The following is a 26,934-nucleotide window of genomic DNA, read 5'->3' as shown; positions in this document are numbered from 1 at the left end:
AATTTTATTATCCTATATAAAATAGTATTGCATCAATGTATTACACATTTGTATTTAATATACATGTTAATTTTCTAATATAAAATACACTAATATGCCGTGAAAATGCATTAACGCACCATAATTTCACGGTACTTGAGTTTTAATAGTTCTGCATCGAACATAATAAATAAATTTCCACTGTCTATTGCAGTTAGGATAGAAGCGTAATACAGTACGGGGCATAAGCAAACATGAAACAGTCTATACTTTTCATCATAATAAAAGTGAGTTATTTTATTTACTATGTTAAGTGTGTAAATGAAATAAATAACGAATAAATCTTTAATATTTTCCACGTAATAACAATATTCATATTATGTCTATGTATTCATATCACACTTCAGTGTATCATATACTATACTAGTTTTAATATTATTTCAACAATTAATATGTTTATATTTATCTCTACGTAACGAGTATGTATGTATTTAATTTTAATTCTTCGATGTTTTTGATAAAATATAAAGAACATAACCGTTTAAATTTAATACAAACGTACTATTTAATATTCGGTACGAAGCGAAAGTAATTCCAAAGAAAGTACTTATATACCTATATACATTAAATTGGATGGCTTTGAGAATTTAATAATAACAATCGGGTCTCTGACTCCCATCAAAAATTCAAGATAAAGTTAAATTTAATTAAAATTTGTTTCAGTGTATTTTTCTTTGTAACACCATCAGCTGTCTCCACCAACGTCACCATGAGCAGTTTGCTGTAAGATAATTTTTTTTACCTTATCGTATACCTAATTTTCTAAAATATATTTCAATATATACGTTGTAAGTAAGCTGATGGCTCACGTGAATATTAACCAAAGATTGCGGGTTAAAACTTAAAATGCACGATTGAATTGTCATGTGCTTAATTTGATCTTACAATTGAAACAATGTTATACGATTACTAGAGTATTTTGTCTAATATATTCATAATCAATGAGTCAAAATACAAGTCTAAGCAAGAAAAAGATTAAACAGCTTGGGTGTACCCACGAAGTATTGCCTCAACTTGGCCATCATATTCTTGCATAAAAGCTTCTTTTTATATTATAAGTAGACGGACAAGAATATAGACCACCTGATGGTAAGTGGTCACCAACGCTTATAGACATTGGCATAGTAAGAAATGTTAACCGTCGCTTACATCGCTAATGCCCAACCTTGGGAACTACGATGTTATGTCCATTGTGCCTGTAATTACACTGGCTCATTCACCCTACAAACCAGAACACAACAATATCAAGTACTGCTGTTTTGCGGTAGAATATTTGATGAGTGGGTGGTACCTACACAGACGAACTACAAGCTGACTGACACTCCGAATCGTTGCCATACCTTTTTTACAAAATATGGAATTGCAAAATAATTTCTTATAATTTTATATATAAAAAAAAACAAATTTAAAATTGTTTATAAATCATTTTAAGAAGAGAAAATAAATTGCCAGATGATATTGGTTTATATTTTATATTAATTTAGTAATCCAATTTCCACCTTTATTAATTATTTTATTATAAATAGTTTTATTATTATATTTGTTTTTAAGGAGTATGTATTGTGTTTTTGTGCAGTAAAAAGATATATTATTTTATATATTTTTGATTTTTTTTAAATAACTTATCTTGTATGTTTAGTTAATCTTGATTGTTTTATTTTTAGAAAAGATTATACCAATACGAACCTCGTGAATTGATAACAATGTTCGGACCACCATCTCAAGCCAGTCTGCCCAGAGATAACATTGCTATTCAACCACCACGTACACTTTTAAAGCTGTCCTTAGAAAGGTGAGTCTTTCAAAGAAATGAATAGACCTGTTGGTTATAGCAATATTGATAATTTGGATAAAATGATTGTAGGATAATTCATATGGAATTTCAAATACAACAAATAAATTACTTATATATATTCGAACTTATATTAAATCTTAGATTTGAGAAAAATATTTTGTACATACAACAAAGATCAGTTAAGTAACATCAAAATATTTACTATTGTTAAATTTGAAGATAATCAGAAATTAATGTATTAATTCCATGGATAGTTGAATATCAACGCCATCATTATTACATTATCGATCCCGAGGTCCTGGGTTTAAATCACAGGTCAATAAAAAGTTTTTTTGTCGTAAATTTCCAGTAGTAGCCCAGAGCCTCGAAGTTAGAAATCTTTACACTCCCGTACCTTAGAAACTGCACCTGAACTCTTTCCGGTCCATCGGATCATGACAGTTAGGGAATAGAGAGTGTACCTGTACACTATAATATGTCCTGTACAGTTGGTTAATCTCTCTTGAGATTGGCCGCTGTGGACGAAATCGGTCTGGAGGATATTATAGACATTATGGGTCATTAACTTAATGTTAGGCTTTGTGCCTTAGTAGATACCCACTCATCAGATATTTTATCGATAAACAGCAGTTTTTGGTGTTGTTGTATTCCAGTTTGAAGGTTGACTGTGCCAGTTTATTTACAGGCACGTAATATCTCAATTCTTTTCTTTTCAACATATTATTAACACTCAATAGCAATTTGTATGGAACAGAAAACTTACAAATGAGGGAAATGTCTACCAAACATGATTTTTAATTGTAATTATTATATTTTGTTTAGATATAATGCTATGAACGACAATCTTTATTCCGGATTTCCACGAAACCCACCAGATTATTCCATGGTATGAATATAATTTCTTTATCATTTCTTTTTTATTCATTCCGTTTCAAAGATAGATATATCAAAAACACTAGATATTATAATCGACAATCCAAAGTTCACATTATTTCTAGAACATTCAAGATTGCAAAATATTGCAAAGCACAACAAATGGAGTATCATTTGTAAAATACTTATAATTGGTCTTTTAATTAAAATATCCTATTTATCGTTCATTAAAAATAATAATGCAATCTAGTTTTATTATCGTTATTTATCGAGCAATACATGCTATGTTCGTAGAAAACCACATATCTCATTATCATGGACAAAGCGGGATCACCGACTGATATTACTCCGAACATTTGAAGCTGAAATTCTAAATTTTCTGAGAAATGTGTATTACATTGTATAAATTTATACATAATGTTATAAAACATGACAAGAACGCTAGTATTTTTAATTTTTATTCTCAGTTCGTATTTATCGTTTGATTAGTAAACAAAAACAACAGAAAAAAAAGTTGAAAGATTTTAATTTTGAAAGGCAAATCTTAATAAACTTTTGATCAGTACAGTACAGTACAGTAACTGCCTGTTAATGTCCCATTGCTGGGCTAAATCCTCTTTCCCCTTTTTGAGGAGAAGGTTTGGAGCTTAGTCCACCGTGCTGCTCCAATGCGGATTTCAACGTCAACTGTTGCATTTGCCTTAACCATAAATCAGTTATATAAACAAGAACCATCCATTCGACAAGGCATCAAGTATTCACTGCTAGTTAGACATTGTCTATATTCGTTTACATAAATTCGTACTCAAGAGAAGGCATCTGAATAACACTTCGTGATATAAACTTGGAATTCTTGGAACTGTATTATCTCTTAGCTTTGTTAGTGTAATTCTTTAAATATATAACCGATTGTATATACAGCCAGTTTTCACTAATAAATAAAGTGCTAGAATCTCTAAAGATATCAAAAACGCGGTTGGGAAGTAAGTAAAAAATTATTTGATGTGTTAACTCTAGGAGATAAAAATCACAAATAATGCTGTTCATGGGAGAACATTCTAACATTTTTCCTTTATATTCACGAAAATAACAAATATAAAAATTTACCATATAAATTCGGAATTAATAATTGTTATTTTTTCAGAATTACTTAAAAAATAAGTATTTTAATCTGTAAGTAATATTTTAATTTTGTCATTTTTTATTTTATTATATTTGTATGTCATTTTATATGTTTGCTACGAAAGCCGCACGAGATTTACTTAAAAAGTCGAGATGGCCTAGTGGTTAGAACGCGTGAATCTTAACCGATGATCGTGGGTTCAAACCCGGGCAAGCACCACTGAATTTTCATGTGCTTAATTTGTGTTTATAATTCATCTCGTGCTTGACGGTGAAGGAAAACATCGTGAGGAAACCTGCATGTGTCTGATTTCATTGAAATTCTGCCACATGTGTATTCTACCAACCCGCATTGGAGCAGCGTGGTGGAATAAGCTCCAAACCTTCTCCTCAAAAAGGGAGAGGAGGCCTTAGCCCAGCAGTGGGACATTAACAGGCTGTTACTGTTACTGTACTGTTTATATGTTTATATGAAATTTAAATTACATATTTATTTCGAGCATTATAAACAATTAATTTATGGCATCTGTTATTCAAACACACAAAAGTGTCTGGATAGATTTAGATTACAATTATAGTGACGATAGTTTACACTTAAAAAATATAGGCCACCTCATCATCTCAAATCCTCATACACGAAGCCGCACGAGAAAGCTTTCAATGTAAAAGCTGCAACAAAGTTTTATATTAATCAATATTTTTTTTCATTAATAGGAACAAAGCCGCAAGACTAGTAAGTAATAAATACATTAGTAATATTTTTCTAAAAATTTAAGCAAAATAGTCTACAAAAATATTAAAATATTATATTTCTATAGCCGCAATTATGTTTATATAGCATGACTATTCTTAAGCTTTTTCTTCTATTTATTTTTTTCTTGATTTGTCTTTTATTCCTTTTGAATGTACAATAAAGTTATTTAATTATAATAATAAAATATTTAATTTTAATTTAACACCAGTAGTAAATCAAATTTCATTAAAACCGTTAAGTGATTTTCTACCTTGTGATTCGTAGTAGCAGTCATTGTGAATAAATGGCTTAGAAAAGCAATATACACTCAGCAATGAACTTAATACCAAAAATATCGGTAGTCGTACATATATATATATGTAGATACATACTATACGCCACTATATTATTAAGTTATTTTGTAACTTGTGATGGCAAGAAGCCCTGTGAACATCGAAAGCTTTTGGATTTGGACCCAACATTCAATTAACGACTAGTTGAGTCAATTAATTATACAACGAAATATAAATCATGACTTTAATAAAAAAAGAAAAAGCCGAGATGGCATAGTGGTTAGAACGCGTGAATCTTAACCGATGATCGTGGGTTCAAACCCGGGCAAGCACCACTGAATTTTCATGTGCTTAATTTGTGTTTATAATTCATCTCGTGCTTGACGGTGATGGAAAACATCGTGAGGAAACCTGCATGTGTCTAATTTCATTGAAATTCTGCCACATGTGTATTCTACCAATCCGCATTGGAGCAGCGTGGTGGAATAAGCTCCAAACCTTCTCCTTAAAAAAAAAGGGAGAGGAGGCCTTAGCCCAGCAGTGGGACATTAACAGGCTGTTACTGTACTGACTTTAATAATATAATATTAATCAGTGGAAACTGAAACCGACATTACAGGTACTATTTATAATAATTATATTATCCATTTGTAGAATGAATTAACGCAGGCTGATAACGAGAAATTACGCGACTGGCTGTCTCAACGCTTGGTAAATGTTTCATACATGTCATTTAAATGTAAGAATGTGAAGTCGACATACTTACCGTTGATTTTATCCATGACGATGATGATATAATGCTCGATAAAGAGTTTTTGTAGGTTTCTTATATTCGTATATATAACGCACTTTGAAAATAAAACAATATTTGCCAAAATATGAATCTAAGACATCGGTTTAAACCAATTCTTAAAATAATTATACTAGATGTAATTCCTTATTCAATCTTTTGTTGCTTATCCTTTTCCGCTACCTCACAGAATACACTTACCGCCGTAACGGTACCATCTTACTGTCCTTCGGGACAACCAGACGAGCATGGATACTGTAGAGACGTTTGGCATCTGCGGACACCACCACCACCGCTAATGTGAGTTATGAATAAGACTAAACGGATATCAATGCGTTAGTTACATATTTCTGATTTATATTTATATTGAAAAGTAAAATATTAATCATTATTTATTTTATTCACAGTAAGGCAAGCGCAAAAGAGGTAAGAATTCATAAATAAAAGTAATATTTTTTTGTCAAATTATAGAAAGTTAAAAAAACTAATATTACGATTATACGATCAATGAAACCATTCAACCAATTACTAGCGGCCCGCCCCGACTTCGTCCGGTTTGAATATTTATCTTTAGGTATCTAGATTATTACGTAGATATAATTTATTTTCAAACAGGAAGTGTTCGACAAAAGTCACTGGCAAAGACTCCCGTTATTTTGTCAAACTTCTTAGGTGTTTTAGATTTCTGTTTACATCTTTTATTCGTAAGCGGTAGCTCATCGTACATTCGACCCACATAATGAGACAGTACTTTTGGAGACTCGGCCCGATTTTTTTATTTTTTTTAGTATAAAAATTAGGTAGACTGACATGTGAACCATCTGATGATAAGTGGACATCACAAGCAATTTTAACTATTTCTTACATCGCCAATGCGCCATCAGCCTTGGGAACTAAGATGTTATGTCCCTTGTGTCTGTTACACTGGCCTACCCTCACTTCAAACCGGTAGTCGATAAAATTAGACGTAGGTTTATAAACCAAACTTGACCCGGTACCAGTATATTATCAAGTTATTTTCTACCTTGTGATTGGTAGAAGCCCCTGTGAACTTCAAAAGTAAACTTATGCATTAAAAATTAAACTTTCGCATCTTCACAGAATTATTAAATATTTGTAGCTAGCATTTGTTTAATGACTAGCTGAGCAAATTAATTAAACAACGTAATATAAAATCTTGACTTTAATACCATAACATTAATAAGTGAAACGTTATATCAACATTACAGGGGTATTTGTAATCATTGTATTATCCTTTTTAGGATGAACTAAAGCAGGCTGATAACGAGAACATACGCGATTGGATGTCTCAATACTTGGTAAATGTTTCATAAATTTTGTGTTTGATTATAAAATGTAGCGTCGATTAAGTTAACGCTTATTTTATCCAAAGTAGCATTACGCAACTTTCTTTTATCATGCTTCATTAAATTACTGTTAAAGTGATTTATTTTTAACGTTTTGATACATTTACATAGAAAACAATATTTGTCAATGAGCGTATCTAAGATAAAAAAATTACCTACTTCACACATAATATGTAACTGATGAAAAAAAATAATTAAATATTTAAACTAATACTTAGGCAGTAAACTAGTGAATAAAATTTTCTTTAGCAGTTACCAAATAATTATCGTGCAAATTTGTAAGTGCTTTTTGTTTCTGCCGCTTTAAACACTGTTTGTTCTTATTATTTCTTTTACGTTGCGTAACGGAATTCACTTAACACCGTAAAGGTGCTACGTAAGTGTTCTTCGGGACAACCAGACGTCAACGGAAACTGCAGAGAAGCTTCGGAAAGTACTCGAACACCACCACCACTAATGTAAGTAATCATAAGAATAATTGCCAGTAATTGGCTTGTGAAAAAAGTTTAATTATAGTAATAAATTTTAAGTCGAAATCTATTAATCACATATATTTTTTCAACTTTTATCATAAGTCTACCTTGATCGTTTTTTGTTTTCTAAAACGTTTAAGCAAAATTGTTAAGCGTTTATTTAGAGGCGTAATTTTTTTTCGATAGAAGCAAATCACATAATGTTCTTGCTTTAATCTTTGGAATTTTCTAATTTATACTTATATTGTTACGTAAATAATAATCAATATTTGTTTTATTATCAGAAACAAAATCACAAAAGAGGTAAGTTGTAAATATACGATTACTAATAAATAGATCCTCTGTAATTAGACTTATAGCTTATCATGGGCAGGGATGTCACTGCCGATGATACTTGGACGTGCTTGACTAATAAGTGATTTCCTATCTTATGATTGGTAGTAGATTCTTTATGGACGGTGATGACCACTTACCATCAGATGTCCGATTTGCTCGTCGACCTGCCTATAAATAAAAAAAATGTTTAGAAAGGCAAAAGAGGCACATAACTAAACATAAAAATCTAAAAAATATCTCTAAATAATCGATAAAATTAGACGTCGATTTATAAACCAAAACTGGGCCAGTACCAGTTTATTATTTAGTTATTTTCTATCACTAAGCCCCTGTGCACTTCGTAAGCAAACGTTAACATTAAAAATTAAACTTTGCATAATTATTAAATATTTGGAGCCAACATTTATTTAAATTTTTTTATAGAATAGAAAGGCAGATGAGCGTATGGGCCACCTGATGGTAAGTGATCACCAACACCCATAGACATTGGCATTGTAAGAAATGTTAACCCTCGCTTACATCACCAATGTGCCACCAACCTTGGGAACTAAAATGTTATCTCCCTTGTGCCTGTAATTACACTGGCTCACTCACCCTTCAAACTGGAACACAACAATACCAAGTACTGCTGTTTTGTGGTAGAATATCTGATGTGTGGGTGGTACTTACCTAGACGAGCTTGCACAAAGCTCTACCACCAGTAAAAATAGTGATTAGTTGAGTCTAATAATTAAACAACGAAATATAAAATCATGACTTTATAAATATAATATTAAATAGTGGACCCTGAATCCGACGTTACAGGCACTATTTATAATAATTATTGTATTATCCTTTTGTAGAATGAACTAACGCAGGCTGATAAAGAGAAAATTCGCAACTGGATAACTCAACAATTGGTATTTTTTCATTTCATACACTTAATTTGAATGTAAGAGAGTTAAGTCAACTTAATTAACGCTGATTTTATCCATGAAGATGACAATATGAGGCTTGACAAAGGGTTTTTGTAGGTTTTTTAAGGTGTATTTTTTATTTGATTATATAACGCACTTTGGAAAGAAAACAATATTTGCAACATTATACGTCATCGATTTTACCTAATTATTAAAATTATTATACTAGATGTAATTTCTTATTCTATCTTTTTTTACTAATCCTTTTGCTTTACCTCACAGAATACACTTACCGTCGTAACAGTACCACCTAGTTGTCCTTCGGGACAACCCGATGAGCATGGACACTGTAGAGAAGTTTGGCATCTGCGGACACCACCACCGTCGCTGATGTCAGTAATCACTGGAATAATTGATATACCATTTTCTTACCGTAACAGCCTGTGAAAGTCCCACTGCTGGGCTGAAGGCCTCCTCTGCTTTTTTTTTTGAGGAAAAGGTTTAGAGCTTATTCCACCACGCTGTTTCAGTGCGGGTTGGTGGAATACACATGTGGCAGAATTTCAGTAAAATTAGACACATGCAGGTTTCCTCGCGATGTTTTCCTTCACCGTAAAGTACGAGATGAAAATTCAGTGGTGCTTGCCCGGGTTTGAACCCACGATCATCGGTTAAGTTTAAGTTAAGGTTTCATCGGTTCACGCGTTCTTACCACTAGACCATCTCGGCTTTTACTTGATTGAAAAAATTACGAAATGTTCACTACTCTAATCTTCAAATTTTTCTGATTTATACTTGTGCGGGTTGGTGGAATACACATGTGGCAGAATTTCAGTAAAATTAGACACATGCAGGTTTCCTCGCGATGTTTTCCTTCACCGTAAAGTACGAGATGAATTATAATCACAAATTTAGCACATGAAAATTCAGTGGTGCTTGCCCGGGTTTGAACCCACGATCATCGGTTAAGTTTAAGTTAAGGTTTCATCGGTTCACGCGTTCTTACCACTAGACCATCTCGGCTTTTACTTGATTGAAAAAAATTACGAAATGTTCACTACTCTAATCTTCAAATTTTTCTGATTTATACTTGTAACGTTATAGGCTATTAAGACAAAAACTGGATAATCAATTATATTTACAAATAATTTAAGGCTGTTATTAGGGATTTCTTGAAATATCTCTTTGTTTTATTTTTAACGATGAAAAGCTATTGGCGCTTACTATTTTTTCCGCGAAAAACTCTCTCATGTCACCGCGATACTTCAAACTTATAATGTATTTATTTATATATGTCGCTATCTAAATTAGTCGCTGCAGCGCTGTTGAGAAAAAGGTCAACAAAAATCATATCATATTAAGGTTAACAAAATTATCCCAAACCAAAAATATATTATAATACAATATTGTTTGTTGTAGATAGAAAAAACATATAAATGAGACCGCGCGCCGAGAGAAGCGTATTAGAGACGCGCGGGCGAAATTTTGGCTTCAGATGCTCTAATTTTTTAATTAAATCATCTTTTGCCTTTATATTCTATTCTAGATTTGTGTCATATCAATGCGAATAAAACGAAATTTATCTAACTATAATAACATATGATAAAATGGTCAAATAAATAAGTATATTATTTTTATAACATGTTTTATTTTGCTTATAAATAAATTTTACGTAAATATATATTACATAAAAATATTGAATATTATTCATACGTGTTTATTTAATTCATATTTTTCATAACAAATCAATGCCGTACTTATTCTGTTAATGATTTAAAGCAAAACAACTGATATTATTTAACCGAATAAACAACCAAAGACCTAATTACAAATCAAATAATATATATTTTTATTTACAGGGAATCATCAGGTCAATTTCGATCAGCCGAAACATCCACTTATATAGACTGGGATAACATGGTCAAATAAATGAGAGAATTATAATATCCGGCTTAGGAAACAAATAATAACTGACTCGACTCACCGGCCCGAAATATATATCTGAATTTATAGATTTAATTTGAAATTGAAAATTATTATAAATAAATATGCAAATATATATTACTTGCTTAAATATATCTTTTCTTTCAGAACAAAGTGTAATATGTTAAAATCAGTTGTCTATTTTCTGTCTATACTTATATTTAAAATTATTATTTAAATAGATCTATAATCAATCTAAAAATTACTACGTTTAAACTAGTTTTCAAATATTTTTTTGATATTCTATTTCAACCCTAAATTAATACCAGTTTTACAATTAATTTTAATGTTATATATTTGGCGAGAGTGATAAAAATTTACTTTTAAACAAAGAGTTATATTGGAGTGCTAATATTCTATATATTAAATAGAATCTACAATTCCTATTTACTAAAAAAAACTTTTTGCGTCAAAAAAATTGCGTCAGATATCCAATTTATTAAAAAACATCACGATATGGCCTGCGGGGACGGAGTCTTCGTTTAAATCTGGAGAGTGTAGTTTTAAATGAAAAAGGTTAGGTGAGCTTAATTTGTTTTTTGACTGAATTATTTCATTTTATATAGGCTCCTACTTTTTTAAATTTATATAAAGCTCTAAAATTTGTGTCTATTAAAAGTGCATCTTCAGTATAAAGTTGTCAGTGTCACATGTCAAACTGTACCATTACCCAACCCACATACGTCAGCTTTCTGACTTGGGCAAGTTCCAGTTTAGGCCTGAAAATATGCTTACGATTTTTCCATCGAATATCTGATTTCACAATCGTATCCGATATACATACAAAAAATAATATTAAACATAATTATTAATCCTTGTTCAAAATTCAGTTCAGTTCGATTTTTTTTAATATTGCTCAGAATGTGCTCAGAAATCACATGAACTGATTCTTCCAGCCCCTTTTTACTATCGAACGGCCAGGCACGACCAAAGCGCGATAGGTACACAGTGGAAATTTCCCGCCTACGTAAGCGCTTTGAGTCTACGTTCATCATTCGCACTGCGAAACTTTGGAATGCTTTGCCTGAGTCCGTATTTCCCGATAGGTACAATGTTGGTGTCTTCAAATCCAAAGTAAACAGGTTTCTTATAGGCAAGCGTTCTACAACTTAGACCGTGTCGATGCTTAACATCAGGCAAGACAACGGTCAAACGCTGGCCTATTAATAGTAAAAAAAAAAAAATTATTTATTTGATAATTTAATAAATAATAATAAAAAAAAGGTTTTAATCTTACACTTGACTTGAAACAGAGTACTACTCGTATGTCGTGACGACAAACGTCATCACACTCTTCTATGTCAGTTAACGTCAACGCTCAGTATAAATCACTCTTATGCCGCCGATTGCTACTACCAAGTGAGTGCATGGCGCATATACTATATATATATATATATATATATATAGTATATGCTTCGTTTCGTTCGTTTATATATATATATACTTCGTTGTTATATAATATCGTTATAATAATAAGAAAAATATATTTATCTTATTAAAGGAGCTACATATATATTACTTACCCATGCTTATTGGGTTTCTTTAATTATATATCTTCATTCTACTATTATAACAAATTGTATTATATCGTAATAAGTCCTAAAACTGGTAAAATCACTCCAATAAATGGATAATGAGATAATAGTTATAAATTAAACGTATGTTTTTATGTTATAAAGCATGAAATATACGTAGATCGAAAGGTTGCTAGAGGAATATACAAGCTTAAAATATGCACACGCCTTTCACGTCGCTGACACATCGGAATATTTGGTGAAGTGTGTGTAGTGAAATTCTTTTAAAAATATTTCATATGAATATTTATTTATGTAGATACCAAAGTTTGCTTTAATGCAATCTAAAATCAAAATCAAAAAGGTTTTTATTTCAATAGACTCTTAGAAGCACTTTTAAAATGTCAAGTTGTACGATTAAATTGAATGTAAAACTGCAAAAGTATGGAATGTAGATTCTACCAAGATGCTGATGATGGCTGGCTGGCTGGCTGACTGGCTGTCTGGCTGGCATTCTGTGGAACTAGCTTCTGCCAGCGACTTTTCCGAAGCAATATGACAGAAGCCTTTGAGAAAAAGCTTACTCATGCCTTAAAGGCCAGCAACACACCTGTAAGCCTCCGATGTTGCAGGTGTCTATGGGCAGCGGTAGTCACTTTCCATCAGGTAAGCCTTCTGCCCGTTTGCGCTCAAATTATATAAAAAGAAAACCTTTTATCTTTACCTTTAATCTTTTTCTCAAATTCCATCCAATGTTATTATAATAAATTAACCATAACATATCCTTTTAATGAAAAACAACTCCAATGAAAAACAATCCTTTAAATTAAAAAAAATTTAATTTAGATTAATATATAATATGAAGTACATACTATTACTATAATTAAAAAATCTTTTAATCTTTAAAACTAATTAAAAAGTCTAGCCATGTTGGCTATGTTTGTTTTCAGTAATAATAAGATTCATTCACTTTAAAACTGAATGCCAGCTAGTCCAATCAATGTCTCATAACTGAAAAAATTTAGTCTATAAACATTTCATCAAACTAAACTATTTGTACCATTTTTCAACATCAGCATTACTTGAAGCCACTTCATCAAAACGAAATAGTCTACGAAGTTTGGCAGAAATCCAAAGAAATCCAAGCATAAAGACATCTGTTATCTAGCCCAGCATATTGACCAATGGATAACTTTTTCTATAAATTTAATTTCCAATAGCATGAATGCTATTTCACGGCATTTGACTTTTAATAGTTCTGCTCAAACGTTATAAGAAAACATTGACATTTTAGCTGGAACAGAAACGTAATATATTACGGGCTTAAACCGAGATGGAAAAGTGTTTAAAACTTTTTCTCATAATAAACGTGAGTTATTGTTTTTTCTAGGTTAGGAGACTAAATCAAATAGAAACCCTTACTTAATTAATTACCCCCGTAATTTTGTCTTAGTCTTCTAGGTAATCTTCAATATCGTTTAGACTACTACTTAAAACGTTTTATATACTACCAATAATTTTATTCAAGCAGCATTTTATTTTATATAAAAATAAAGTTTGATGTAAATTACGTTTTATGTTGAAATCTCCTTTATGGGAACCATCCTGGAAAAAATCGCTGGTTAGCCATTTTTTCCAGCCACAGTTAAGGCATTTTTGTCAGGTAAAATAATTAATTCTAAGCTTAATTTATCAATTAATAAAAGTTAACAGTACCATTCAAATTCCCTACTGATAATAGTACATTATAATTACACACAATCCAGCCACAATATCGGAGATCTCCTTATACTGGCGCCTAATCGTACCTGGTTAATAGCTACATACCGACATCAGTATATGTTCTTCTGAGAACAGTACCGTGGATTCTCCACGTGCGATCATGCACGTGACACATATCCTGACTACTGAAGTATGCAAAGTAGAACATTTATAACTACGGAGTACATATAGCTATATAATGTAATGGACTTATGTATAGCAGATCGTTAAACAATATTTCATCGTAGCTTTTAAACTATTAATTCTCCAACCGATTTGATCACAAATGTAATGATGGTAATGCACGTTCATCATTTCAATATATTACAAACGCACTATATATTCAGTATGAAGTGAAGGTATATACATGAAGTGTAAATATAAAATAGTTATATTAAATTGGAAGGATATATAAACGATCGACTTTCTTTATCCTCTTGTTAAAAATTCAAGATGTACTTAAATTTTTCCTTATAATGTAATTATAATTAAATTTTATTTCAGTGTATATTTCGCTGTAATGGAGTCAGCTGGCGCCGACAACTTGAACATATTGCTGTAAGATTTATTCTGTTACGGACCTTTTTATACAATTTCCTAAATTGTATTTAATTTCATATTAATATTTATAAATTGTGATAACATTAGGGCATTACATTGCAAAACGTTTTTTTTTTCAATTAATATAAAGAATACTTTCGAATTAATATTGATTACCCAGTTTGCGTTTTTTAACGCCTAAATAAGTTTATTTGATGTATTCTACCGCGAAATATCAACATTTAGTATTGAATGTTGTCGTTTGAAGGGTCAGAGAGCCAGTGTAATTACAGGCACAAGGGACATAACATTTTAGGTACCAAGGTTGGTGGCGCACTGACGACATAAGGAACGGTAATGTATATAGGCGGTAGTGACTACGTACCATCAGCTGGTCCATTTGGCAGTCAGGCTATTGTTAATAAGCCATAATATAAAAATATCAATATCATTTCAGAACGCGAAGTTACATAGCCAAGGACTGGCCAATTATAATTTACCATCAGTGAGTACATAATATTTTAATTATATATAATTACATAATATGAACGTTCGGATATATCAAGGATATCATGTGATTATTTCTTCTTCGGATTTCGATAGATTATAATCCACTAATGCGTTAAATTGTAAGCAGTGTATTACGGTTTACAATCTTTCGACAGTTTACAATCTCGCGAGATAGATTGAAATCTAGCGGTATTTAGAATTTTACGGTGACATATATATTGATATAGAAAGAACAAACTGTTTCTACAATTCTGTATAACATAGGAGCAATAACCAAACCAGATTATTTTCAAGCTAATGCGATTTGCTCATAAGTTTAATTTAAAGTGCGAAATTTAAGTATATTTTTAAGAATCTTATAAAGTATATTTTTGACACTAGCAAAAAAATCATACACCGAAATAGCTTTGTCGTCATTGTATCACGTTTTAAACTAGTTTCGTTTATTTGTAGAGAAGATTCTATCAGTTCGATCCTCGTGAGATGTCTTCGATACTTGGACTACCATCTCGAGCAAGTCATCTACCAGAAGCAGAACCTATTCTACCAGGACATACACTTTTAAAGCCATCATTAGGAATGTTAAAGTCAGCCGTGAAATTTCCTCATAAGGAAATGGAGGATGGAGCTGGTGTGTACGGCAATATTGATAATTTAGGCATAAGGTAAGAAATAATAAATATTTACGTTTTCTCTATAGGTATTCTCTGTCTGACAACTTATTTTAGACCTTAACATAGAAACGAAGATTAGTTAAGTAGATTAATTTAAATTATTATATCGGTTGGATATCCAATATAACTATCCGTAATATATATTGTAATGCTGAAGAGTTTATATGTTTGAGTGCACTAATCGCAGTAACTGCTAGACCAACTTGCAAAATTATTTTGGTGTTTGTTAGCCTTTTTATAAATGAAACTACTAGGTAATTTCACGTTATGCCGTAACCTTTAAGGTAATTTTAATAGCAAAGCAGTAACCACAAATATATAAAAGCACAGCAAAGTGCATGAAACAGGAATATGTATTATGTAGTGAAAGCAGAATAAACCGAGGAGTATATATAGTTATATAATGTAATGGATACACTTTCCATAAATTGAATGTCACTCACAATGACGCATGTTATAATATGTATGTTCAGGAAACTTACGAATGTACCATTTATTTTGTTCGTATTTTCACGAATTTCTTATTTGATCAAAATTATTTTCACAATTTAAGTCTTTTGGTATTTTTCTCTCCCTTTTTACTTTATTTACCATCTCATTTTAACAATAAAACTAGTTACGAAATATTAAGATAAGCAAATAGCATTTCTAAAGCAATAGATTTGGAGCTTATTTTTCCATACAATAATAGTGAGAGTGAGAATGGAAATCTGCCATATGTTGGATACACATATCATCATGACACTTTTTACTTTAGTTTTGTTCATATTTCCATTCATATCCAGACAAGAGACGAACTATAATTCAGCATACGGAAACTTAGAGATAATTTCCCGTAATAGAAACCGCGACCTTCAGTTGAGATTCGCAAATAATAGCTATTTGGTAAAAATAATACTCTGTAGAGCTCTTCTGCCGGAACAAATTCTCAATGATAGTAAATAATAATCGATATTGACTATAATAATTATATCACGTTTAGGATCAAAATGGCGTATAATGAGTTATGTCAAAATAGTGCACATGAGTTATTACATAATACTCGTGTTAATAAGGATAGATATGTCTTTTTGTCTGTATGTTAACAATAATTATTTGTTTAGATATGATGGTAGAAACGAAAGAACACTATATTCTGGATTTCGACGAACTCCAGCAGATTATTTTATGGTATGAGTATAATTTACCTATAACATTTGCTTATAATTTCAAAGATACATTTATATATTAAAATAAATAAGTTAGATATTAGTAAACAGACAATTTATTCACTGTTGTAAATAATTAATGATCTGTCTTGATTGTGTTGAGGTTCAAACCCATTATGCTATAACAATGTATGCTCGACATGTTTCATACACAGCGTATTTTTATTACTGACCTCTTTTATCAAAAAGGTTGTTGACCCTTACAGTTGAAATTACATATTTTTCAAATAATCATCCTACCCATTGCGAATACATAAATTTAACTAAATTGTTTGGCATCATTAAAAGTTTTGCTATTCCTTGTTTTTTTTTTTTCACTGGCTCATTTACTCTTACCGAAACATAATACAGTTTTAAAAAGCACAGTTGGAAAGGAATATTTTTCCGCTATGTGGTTGGTTCGAACGAAGTACGTTCGCGAAAAAATTCTCAACTAGAAATCTTTTTTACTCAGGTTGTTCCATTAAATGGAAAAGATACACAAGGGAGGCCGAGGTAAAATCATGAACATAACCTTATTTAATGATTAATTAAATAGCAAAAATAATAAAAAATACGTTATTAACGTAACATCCTAAAATTTCCTATTCCCAGTGAACTATCCCTTTAAGGAGAACTCTAAGACCTTATTCCACCATGCTACTTCAGGCTTCAAAATTTTTCCGTTATTAATGGTGGTTATATTCAATGGTGTTTGCTTGGTTTCAAGCGCGAACATCGATTAAGATCCTCTTACTCAACCAACTCGGTCAAATTCGCCTTCAGAATTAATAAATAAGTACAAATTGACTTATCAAAAGGGAACTAAATATAAAGAGCATGCTTGGAACCTTAAAAGAGATTTCTTCAAGCATACCCGGGGTGAAATCTATATAGACAGAAATTTAAAAAAGATAAAACTTATATCACAAAAGTCATATTACATTTCAGATAAATGATATAATATGTAATTATGTATTTTAAAATTATGAATATAATTTTAGTAAACGGTATATGCTATAAATATTCTTCATTCAAGGTTTAAATTAGAATCTGCAGTTTTGGACTTGGTAAGTTTCAAACTGATGTTTTTTTTTTAATTAATATTAATTTAAACATTACATCAAACTTTTACTTGGTGGGATGCTTTGTGCAAGTCCGCCTGGGTAGACACAACCCAGTAACAGCCTGTGAATGTCCTACTGCTGGGCTAAGGTCTAACTTTTTGAGGAGAAGTTTTGGAGCTTATTCCACCGCCATGCTCCAATGCCGGATGGTGGAATACACATGTGGCAGAATTTCAGGGAAATTAGACACATGCAGGTTTCCTCGCGATGTTTTCCTTCACCGTTAAGTACGAGATGAATGATGGCCACAGATTTAGCACATGAAAATTCAACCACACATACCCCACCATCAGCGCAGTACTTATCGTTGCTGAGTTAGTTTGAAGAGTGAGTGAGTGTAACTACAGACAGAAGGGCCATAACATCTCAGTTCGCATGGTTGGTGGCGCATTGGCATTCTATTGGAATTCCTTACACAACGGATAATATTTCTTATAGCATCAATTTCTATGAGGACCACTAACCATCAGGTGAACCACCATATATATTGTGCACCAACAAATATGTTTGATAAGTTCCAAAAATTATTCTCTAGAGTAGAAGTTTTTCCCAGCAGTAAGACTTTTACAAGCAGATATTTTTTACTTTACACCTTATTCGTATTATGTATAAAGCAACGAAAATGAATATCACTTAAATGAAGACTATGTAATAAGTTTAAAGGCATTTTTAATTTAATAATGTTATCTTCAGGAGCGAAAAGAAAACGCAAAAAATAAGCTTCTAAAGATATTAAAAAGGTTGGATATACCGCTCAAAGGGTAAGGCTTAATTATAATTCACTTTTGACGCTCCTTTATTTTTAAATTTCTTTCATTTGTTGAGCGAAAGAGGGATGAACTTAAAAACAGTTTAAAATTTTCCTCAGCTTGAAAGTCTTCGTTGCTTCTTTAAATAAATATGATTCGGTAAGTTTTTAGCCTGTTGTTATTTAATAAAGTTTCCATCCTTAGTTCGTACTTTTTATATAACTATGACGCATTTAATAACAGATCGAATCAATAAGTCAACAAAAGTTCAATAATTGCTGAATTTTAATTGATTTGTGTAAAGTTTGTTTATAAGTATTTATTTATATAAATATTCATAATATACTTTTCTTTTTTTTTCTTACAATACAAACAAAAATACAAAAAAAAACTTATTTCTAATTGTTTTCGTGACGTGGACATAAAATACTTTTTACATTTTTATTAGAATAACTTTATCTTCGCATAAAATAAAGTTTACAAAAAATGAAAGCGTATTTAACTTGTTTCAATGATTTCACATAATCATGAAATTTAGTTATTTGATATTTCACTCCATTATTACTAAGCTCGATCATTATTATAATAATCGAATACTAATTGCAGTCTTAAACATTTAAAATTTTTAATGATTTTATGAAAGAAAAAATGGGCTGGGCTATGTTGAGCGATGAGTCCAAGAGTGGAGACTGCGTACCTGGTGAACATATGACTAGAAAATAATTTAAAACAAATTTAATACAAAGTTGTATGTGTTAAAAGTTACAAGCATGTCCTAGTTTTACAGGATAAAAAAAATACCTTAAATGAATATTATCCAAGCATATTACAATCGATATTTTGCCAACTGCACTCTTAGTGCTAATTACAATGCCAGTCCATCATGTATTATATTCAAACGTACAAATACAAATTTCATAAAAAGGCTAGTCAAAAATGTAAATAATTTAATTTAACCATTCGTTTGATATACTACTTCTTAAATATAAATAAAACGCACTGAATTTACCGCATTTTTTTACAATTTACTGGACATACTTATGATTATTGTGATTTCCTTTTTAAGATTATTATATCTTTCTCAGAATCTGCGATAGTCTTGAATATTCTTAAACTTACAGCTTATATAACATATTTAGGGACTAAATAAATAAATAGGATATGGATCACTTAAAGAACCAACGGGTTAAGATAAAAATGCTCTGCTCTCCCCTACCAACGAAAAATAAACCAAACGGCCTAAAACATAAACTACCTGAATCTATAAGTTACAATACTTTGAAGTATCCATACTAATCAGATCAGTATTATGGAATCATCTTAGAAATGTTTTTATCCGTGTTTTTAGTATTATACAATATTTTTTTAGAAATATATTATACTTTGGCCGACCTTAACTCTATTTAAAGGCACTTTCTACGATATTTAGCTAGATAACATCTAATATAACAGGTTTATTCAAAGCTTAGAAGTAGATTTTACCAACCATTTAGCAAGGACCCAAGTATTCACTGCAAGTTAAACATCGTCCACATTCGTGTACATAAATTCGTACACAAGAGAAGGCATGTGAATAACGCTTCGTGACATATATTTGAAATTCCTAGAACTTACGCTGAATTCTGTCTCTGCTTTCGAGGTTTTGGTCAGTCAAATTTGTAGAGCATCTTAGTAAAGTGATGACGTTGTTGAAATATGCTTAATATGAATATAGCTGTATACACTTAATAATAATATTTATCAGTAAACTTTTCATAAAAATAATGATAAAAAAATTTTTGAGCTCATCGTTTTCTCAATTCAATTATTTTATGATGTTGAAGACCTTCCTTGAAGTCCTTTATCTTGTTGCTTATTTAACATATTATGTGGAGAATATTTAATCAAGTGATTATTATGTAGTAAATGATATATTTTATCGAAAAAATTAAACTTACAAACAATTGTACGCGTAACTGCGATGCAGATCTTTCTGGAAAATACATAGAAAATATTACATATTATTTCTTTTATTTTTTTCAGAATGACTTGAATAATAAGAAACGGACTTCCTATTATCTGTAAGTTTTTTTTAGATTGTTATCATATTTTCGTCAACATTTTCTAATTTCTAGACTGTATTGTTAATGAGACATTTAAAAAAAAATCTATCGTTTTCTACAAGCTGCTTCATTTGGCAATCACTTAAGATAATTCTGCTCTTTAAAGCAAATTTCCGTACTTATGTGATCTTTTAACATATTCGTGCATATCTTTGGAAAAGCTTCCAAATGAGCTTTTAAAGAAGTATCCTATCGAAAATAAAGGATTATGTTTTAATACGATAACAATTATATAATAACAACCTATGAAACCTGTGCAACCATTTTTTTTTCTCGCTGGAAAAACACATTTATGTATTTCCCCCACATGAGGTGGGGGGGTATGTGGGACCCCCTGGCCCCGGCGACACTCACGGCGGGAGGAGAAGATGCGCATAGCGCCGGCATCTTCTCCCCGGTCTTCTTCGGCGAAGCGGGTCAGCGGAGGCACTCTCCTCACGCTCCCGCTCCGCGGCCTCCTTCTTTGACATGACATTTTCGCAGAAGGAGACCATCTCCATCCAGCACCTTTCGCTACCAAGCATGGCATTTATCACGCTCGGCAGCGAAAGGTCTCCGCCGATTAAAGTCGCCAGGGAAAGGCGCTGAGGCCCCCAAGCGGCACACTCCATCAGAGTGTGGCATGCCGTGTCCGTAGGCGCACCACACTCGTGGCAGGAGGGCGTTACCTCCCGCCTGACTATTCCGTGCAGGTACTTACCGAAGCACCCATGTCCAGTAAGCACCTGAGTCAGTCTGAAGGTCAGTGTGCCGCCTTTTCTCGTTACCCAGCGACTCAAGTGGGGACGGATCGCCTCCACTGTCGCCAGGCCTGCTGATGGGGACCTCAGATCCTCCTCCAAACTGTGCAACCAATATCAGCGATATTTTCAAAAATATGAAACTTATTAACTTACATCAAATTTCAGAACATCGCTCAGATAAAATATAATCTGGGCGCTGTTCTCATTACAAAAATATTACAAAAAATACAAAAACTTTCTTTATCTTCATTATTTTTTTAAACTATTTATATAATACACAGCTATTTATATAAGCTATTTATATAATATACAATTCATATAACAAGTCAAATTGTATACATATCCATTTATGAAAGTTTGGCATTCAATAACTGTAATTTTTATTATAACGTATTAATGAATATTATATATTTTAATAGAAATGGAGACGAGAAATCGGTAAGTAATATTCAACTTGAAAAGATCTAAAAACACTCGTAATACAAAGTTAAGGCATTTTATCAAGTGCGTTGGATCGCTAAGTTATTTAGATAAGAATAATTTAGCATTTCTATTCCTCCATCCAGTGCTTCGAATTGAAAACGATTAAGAGAAGGCGATAACGCGAAAAACTTTTTGTGAATTCCATCCATATTCAATCAGATAAAAAAATCTCCAAATGATATTACATTCAAATATTCAAATTTGAGTTAAACAGAATATCAGTTAATCAGTATGTTTTCTATCTGCACCTGATGGTAAGTGGTCACCATTTTCCATAAACATTGACGCTGTAAGAAATGTTAACCATTAAATATAATGCCAACGAGTCACAAACTTTTGGATTGGTGTTATGTCCCTTGTGTCTGTAGTTACATTGGCTTACTCACCCTTCAAACTGGAACACAAAAGTTGACATTGGCATGTTATGTGTATTTTAAGAGTGATGAGTATTTTAAGATAAGATTATCTTAATCTTGATTTTATATTTATATATACTATATTATCATTTATTATTTTGAGTGTTATTTTATGTGTGTATTTTTTGGTATTACAGTTTTGCCAGTATTCAGTGGAACAGTTTTGTTTTAATTTAATTTCATACGATTTACACATTAGCTATTTTTAATATTCATTTGTACATACATATTTAAGGCTTTAATGTAAATAAGAAATATATTACACATGTTTTTTTTAATATAGAATATGAAGGCGGACGAGCATATCTTAGCCATCTGATGGTAAGTGGTCACCAACGCCCTTAGACATTGGCATTTTAAGAAATGTCAACCATCGCTCTTACATAGCCAATACACAACCAACGTTGGAGCCTAAGATTTTATGTCTCTTGCGCTTGTAATTATCTGGTAGACATTGTATCAACAATTTTCTATTCTTAAAACTATCATGTTGGTTAGAACTGAAATACCTATTTCATACTTAAAAAATAGTTACTGCATCGTTTTTGTTGTCAGTACAACTTAAAAACAAAAGAAATGTATTTACGAAACAAGAAAGAGAATGATAATCGGTCGGACCAATCAATCGCTTCAAAAGAGCGTGGAATTTCAAACGAAAATATTACTCAGCGTAATTCAGAGGAATTAGAAAAGATTAAGAAAATAGAATGGTTCAAGCAGTCGAAGGTATGTTAAATGGCAAAAGATATGCAAGCTATCGTCAACAGCTTTTCTATTCCTTTAGGCCTGTCTCTCTCTCATAAAGAATCTGAATTAATGATGCCGTCTAATAGCAAGCAATTATATTATGTCTGATTTGTAATGGATATTAAATCTTGTATGATAAGTTAACAAGGTTTTTTTAACCTTTCAGATCTAGAGATAAGATATCACCCATAATACCATTTTTTATTTGCTGTTTTCTGATATGAAGGGTAAACTGCAGCCAGTGAATTTCACACTGCTAGGCAAAAGCTTTTTCTCTTCTTGAGAATATGATTTGAAGCTCATATGATTACACTATTCCTATGCGGGTTGATGGCTACACATGTATTATTTCATCAGAGGCATGCAGGTTTTGTCGTGATGTTTACCTTCTCACTCAACACGAGATAAATTATAAAACGAAGCCCATTTCGAGAAACATATTCGATTAAGATTATTTTGTTTCAACCACTTGGGGAAATTCCAGTAAAATTAAAAGTATAATATAAAAGGTTAACTGAAACATATAAATCTAGAAAGTCATAGAACACATACTATTAAATGTAAATCTATATTTTATTTTTATATATAATCTATAAAAATCTATGCAATATCTATACAATGCTGTACAGACTCATCCAAACGCAAAACTTTATTATACATTTGTTCCTTTATTGTAGAATAGTTACGACCACATCAAAGTTAACCAAGATGCGCCCGAATATAACGAACTATTGCCGGCTAATGATGAGAAAATACGCAAATGGTGGTTTTATAATTCGGTAAATATTTTGTACATATTATAATCTTATAAGAAGGTTACGGTTTCATTAACGAACATATACACACATTGTATAAGTATAATACAAATCTATTGTATGTTAATTAGTCTTAATTAATACTGTAAGTGGAATTATGTGTAATATAGAAGTACATGTTATTTTGTTATATAATTTTATTTTTTTATTTTTTTAATGTAGCAAGGTGGACGGGCAGATGAGCCACCTGATACTGAGCGGTCACCACTGCCCAGACACACTTTAGATTTAGTACTAACTATTATTATGTTATTGTGTTATGAAGTGCGAGCGCATAGCGGAGACCACACTGGCAAGGTCGCCATATGTAAGTCCGGATGAAACGCGTGTTATTTAGACTAACGCTTTAATAAGTCAATACAATCAGTATCTAAGCATACATAGTACCCATTCTACATCATCAGAATGCTACTATCCATTTAACCATTTCTACCACAAAACAGCAGTACTTGTTTGAGGAGAATTGTTGTGCTCCGGTTTGAAGGGTGATGAGCCAGTGTAATAACATACACTGACATAAGGGACATAAAATCTTTGTTTCCAAGGTTGGTGGCGCATTGGCGATATAAGCGATGTTTAACATTTCTTACAATGCCAATTTCAATGGGCGTTGGTGACCACTTACCATCAGGTGGCCCATATGCTCGTCCACCTACCTATACTATAAAAAAGGGTTATCGTGTATAAGTCCGAATGAAACGCGTGTTATTTAGACCAACACTTTAATAAATCAATACAACCAGTATTTAAGCTTACAAAGTACCCATACTACATCATCAGAATGCCACTTTCCATTAAACCATTTAAATGATTTTAATCATATTTATCATAAAGTTAATGCAATAAACGTCGATTGAATAAATATTTAATTATATTTGATTGCAAGTCCGTCCACACTGTTCAAATCGCTTTCGATTTAGCAGTTGAATTCACATAGTTGAATGACTTGTTGAATTTGTTTTTAAAGCGTGAAATGAAAAGTTGAGTACTTCCAGGTACTATGGTACGATTTTTGTTCGTATAATATTTTTTATTTTTTTTATGATTTATAGTAATAGACGGTCTGGCCAGTGGGTTATCTGATGGTTAGTAGTCATCTCCGAAGCAATGAGTCCCAATATGTGATGAGAGTATCCAGATGGGCTTACACAAATTGTTTGCAGGTCTATATAAAATAAATAATATATTTTGTTTTGTTACAGGAGGATTACAAGCCTTTTAATACATAAAAAAACAAAATAAAAAGTTTTTATTTCTTAGATAAATTTAAAGAAATTTATTCTAAAATTTTAGTTCTCTGTCAATAGTTTTGACTTATTAGTGTCATGTTAATTTAAAAGAAATAAACAAATTTTGTATATGTATTTTTATTTATTTTATTAATATTATACTTTTCATTATTCATAAGAATGTACATTGACGTTTTAAATAAATAAATATGATTCATAATTTTTTAAAAGAGATGTTAAGAGCATTTCCCGTTGAATCGCAATTCCGATTTTTTGGACGAACAATTAACTAGCCTTCACCATAAATTTACATCGAAGTCTAAACTTTTTAGAAAAAAATAATCATGAAAAGGTTCACAATACATATTACGAATTATAATGACGCCGATTAATTAACTAATTTTTATATTCATATTTTTAGAATATTAAAAAATATATTTATACATTAATAAAATTGATGAAAAAAACTCCTATTTGCAATTCTATTTACGGTAGCGACATCTCTTATTACGTTTTAGAACTAAGAATGCAACTAAGGTTTCACTACATAACATAAGGAGCTAGTTCCTCATTTTCACTATAGGTGTCATGAATAAGCGAAAGATATATTTAAATATTTTTAAATAAATAAATAATAATCATAAAAGTCATAAAAGTTAAGACATACCAAGTTAACATATTCCAAGTTATATATTACGCTAAAGTAACTAGATATCAGAAATAACCAAATATATAAGTAAGCGCCTATAAATGTCCCACTGCTGGTCTAAGACAGTCTCACCTTTTGAGATTTGTGGATTTGAAACAATATGAAGGTTTCCTCACGATGTTTTCCCTCACCGCACCCACAGAATACTACAACCCAATAACACTATTAACGCACATGAAAGTTCAGTGGTTCTTGGTTTTAACTAGTAATCATTCGACCACCAAACCACAGGATCATTTAGAATATCTATATACGCTTATACATTTTGTCTAACAAGGTAGACCAAAATCTTAAGAGGAAATAATGTATAACATACGAATTTATATAATCAACTAATTATATAATATAATTTGGTATATACATCTGTCTACATGTACATGAATCATTTATGATGAACAATTTATTAAGACAAATATTTGTGTGGCTTAGTTTTATAGTAATTTAAATGTCTTACTATACGTGTGTACTATCTTGGATTAATTATCATGGTTAATAGAGTCTTGGCCATTATAGGAAATGAATTATACTCCTAAGTTATTACATGACAATTAATTCAAACTGGATTGTATAAGGTCTTTAAAATTAAGTTACAATTTTTAACTGCAAACATGTCATTGACCTTTTCACTTAAACAAATAATATAAAATTAACGTTTTGAAAGTGACGTTGTTTGCCTGATGTCATGGCACAGAAGCAAAAAAGAAAAGAAAGAGCTTATAAAGTTATTAAAGAGCCTAGAAAGTCAGAGGCCTAGTGTTCTTTTGAAAAGAATGCTTGGAGTTGATTTCACCACGCTGCTTGTCATCTCGTTTACCCATGAAGATAAAAAAGATTATACTAATAAAAAATAAGGAAATATATTATATTGTTATACTCTTTTTCAATTTATAGATAAGACCTTTTTTCACTAACCGTAGCCATGTCTATG

General features: G+C 31.3%; 2 protein-coding genes across 5 annotated transcripts; both read left to right on the top strand.

Moving 5' to 3' along the window:
* The first annotated feature begins 124 nt into the window (after positions 1–124).
* Positions 125–10,791, top strand: LOC126773456 (uncharacterized). 3 transcript variants are annotated; one of them, XM_050494418.1, is made up of 15 exons: positions 125–266; positions 703–762; positions 1,704–1,831; positions 2,657–2,720; positions 3,852–3,880; positions 4,544–4,562; positions 5,510–5,566; positions 5,836–5,945; positions 6,053–6,071; positions 6,908–6,964; positions 7,382–7,470; positions 7,770–7,788; positions 8,664–8,720; positions 9,000–9,109; positions 10,577–10,791. In XM_050494418.1, the coding sequence occupies exons 1-15, from the start codon at positions 234–236 to the stop codon at positions 10,644–10,646; spliced, it is 921 nt and encodes a 306-aa protein (XP_050350375.1). In that variant the 5' UTR covers positions 125–233; the 3' UTR covers positions 10,647–10,791. The 3 variants fall into 3 exon arrangements, with proteins under 3 accessions (XP_050350375.1, XP_050350369.1, XP_050350380.1); XM_050494412.1 differs by having other exon boundaries at positions 7,361–7,470; XM_050494423.1 differs by lacking the exon at positions 10,577–10,791 and adding an exon at positions 10,137–10,300 and having other exon boundaries at positions 7,361–7,470.
* Positions 10,792–13,447: 2,656 nt separating this feature from the next.
* Positions 13,448–25,432, top strand: LOC126773438 (uncharacterized). 2 transcript variants are annotated; one of them, XM_050494397.1, is made up of 14 exons: positions 13,448–13,583; positions 14,480–14,533; positions 14,973–15,020; positions 15,479–15,690; positions 16,803–16,869; positions 17,362–17,402; positions 17,926–17,956; positions 18,707–18,774; positions 18,882–18,921; positions 20,785–20,822; positions 22,027–22,045; positions 23,062–23,232; positions 23,931–24,032; positions 25,271–25,432. In XM_050494397.1, the coding sequence occupies exons 1-14, from the start codon at positions 13,548–13,550 to the stop codon at positions 25,295–25,297; spliced, it is 954 nt and encodes a 317-aa protein (XP_050350354.1). In that variant the 5' UTR covers positions 13,448–13,547; the 3' UTR covers positions 25,298–25,432. The 2 variants fall into 2 exon arrangements, with proteins under 2 accessions (XP_050350354.1, XP_050350362.1); XM_050494405.1 differs by lacking the exons at positions 14,973–15,020; positions 25,271–25,432 and adding an exon at positions 24,334–24,414.
* Positions 25,433–26,934: the final 1,502 nt, after the last annotated feature.

The sequence above is a fragment of the Nymphalis io genome, chromosome 2, assembly GCF_905147045.1.
Source record: "Nymphalis io chromosome 2, ilAglIoxx1.1, whole genome shotgun sequence".
Taxonomy (NCBI): domain Eukaryota; kingdom Metazoa; phylum Arthropoda; class Insecta; order Lepidoptera; family Nymphalidae; genus Nymphalis; species Nymphalis io.
This window is presented reverse-complemented; position numbering and strand designations above follow the sequence as displayed.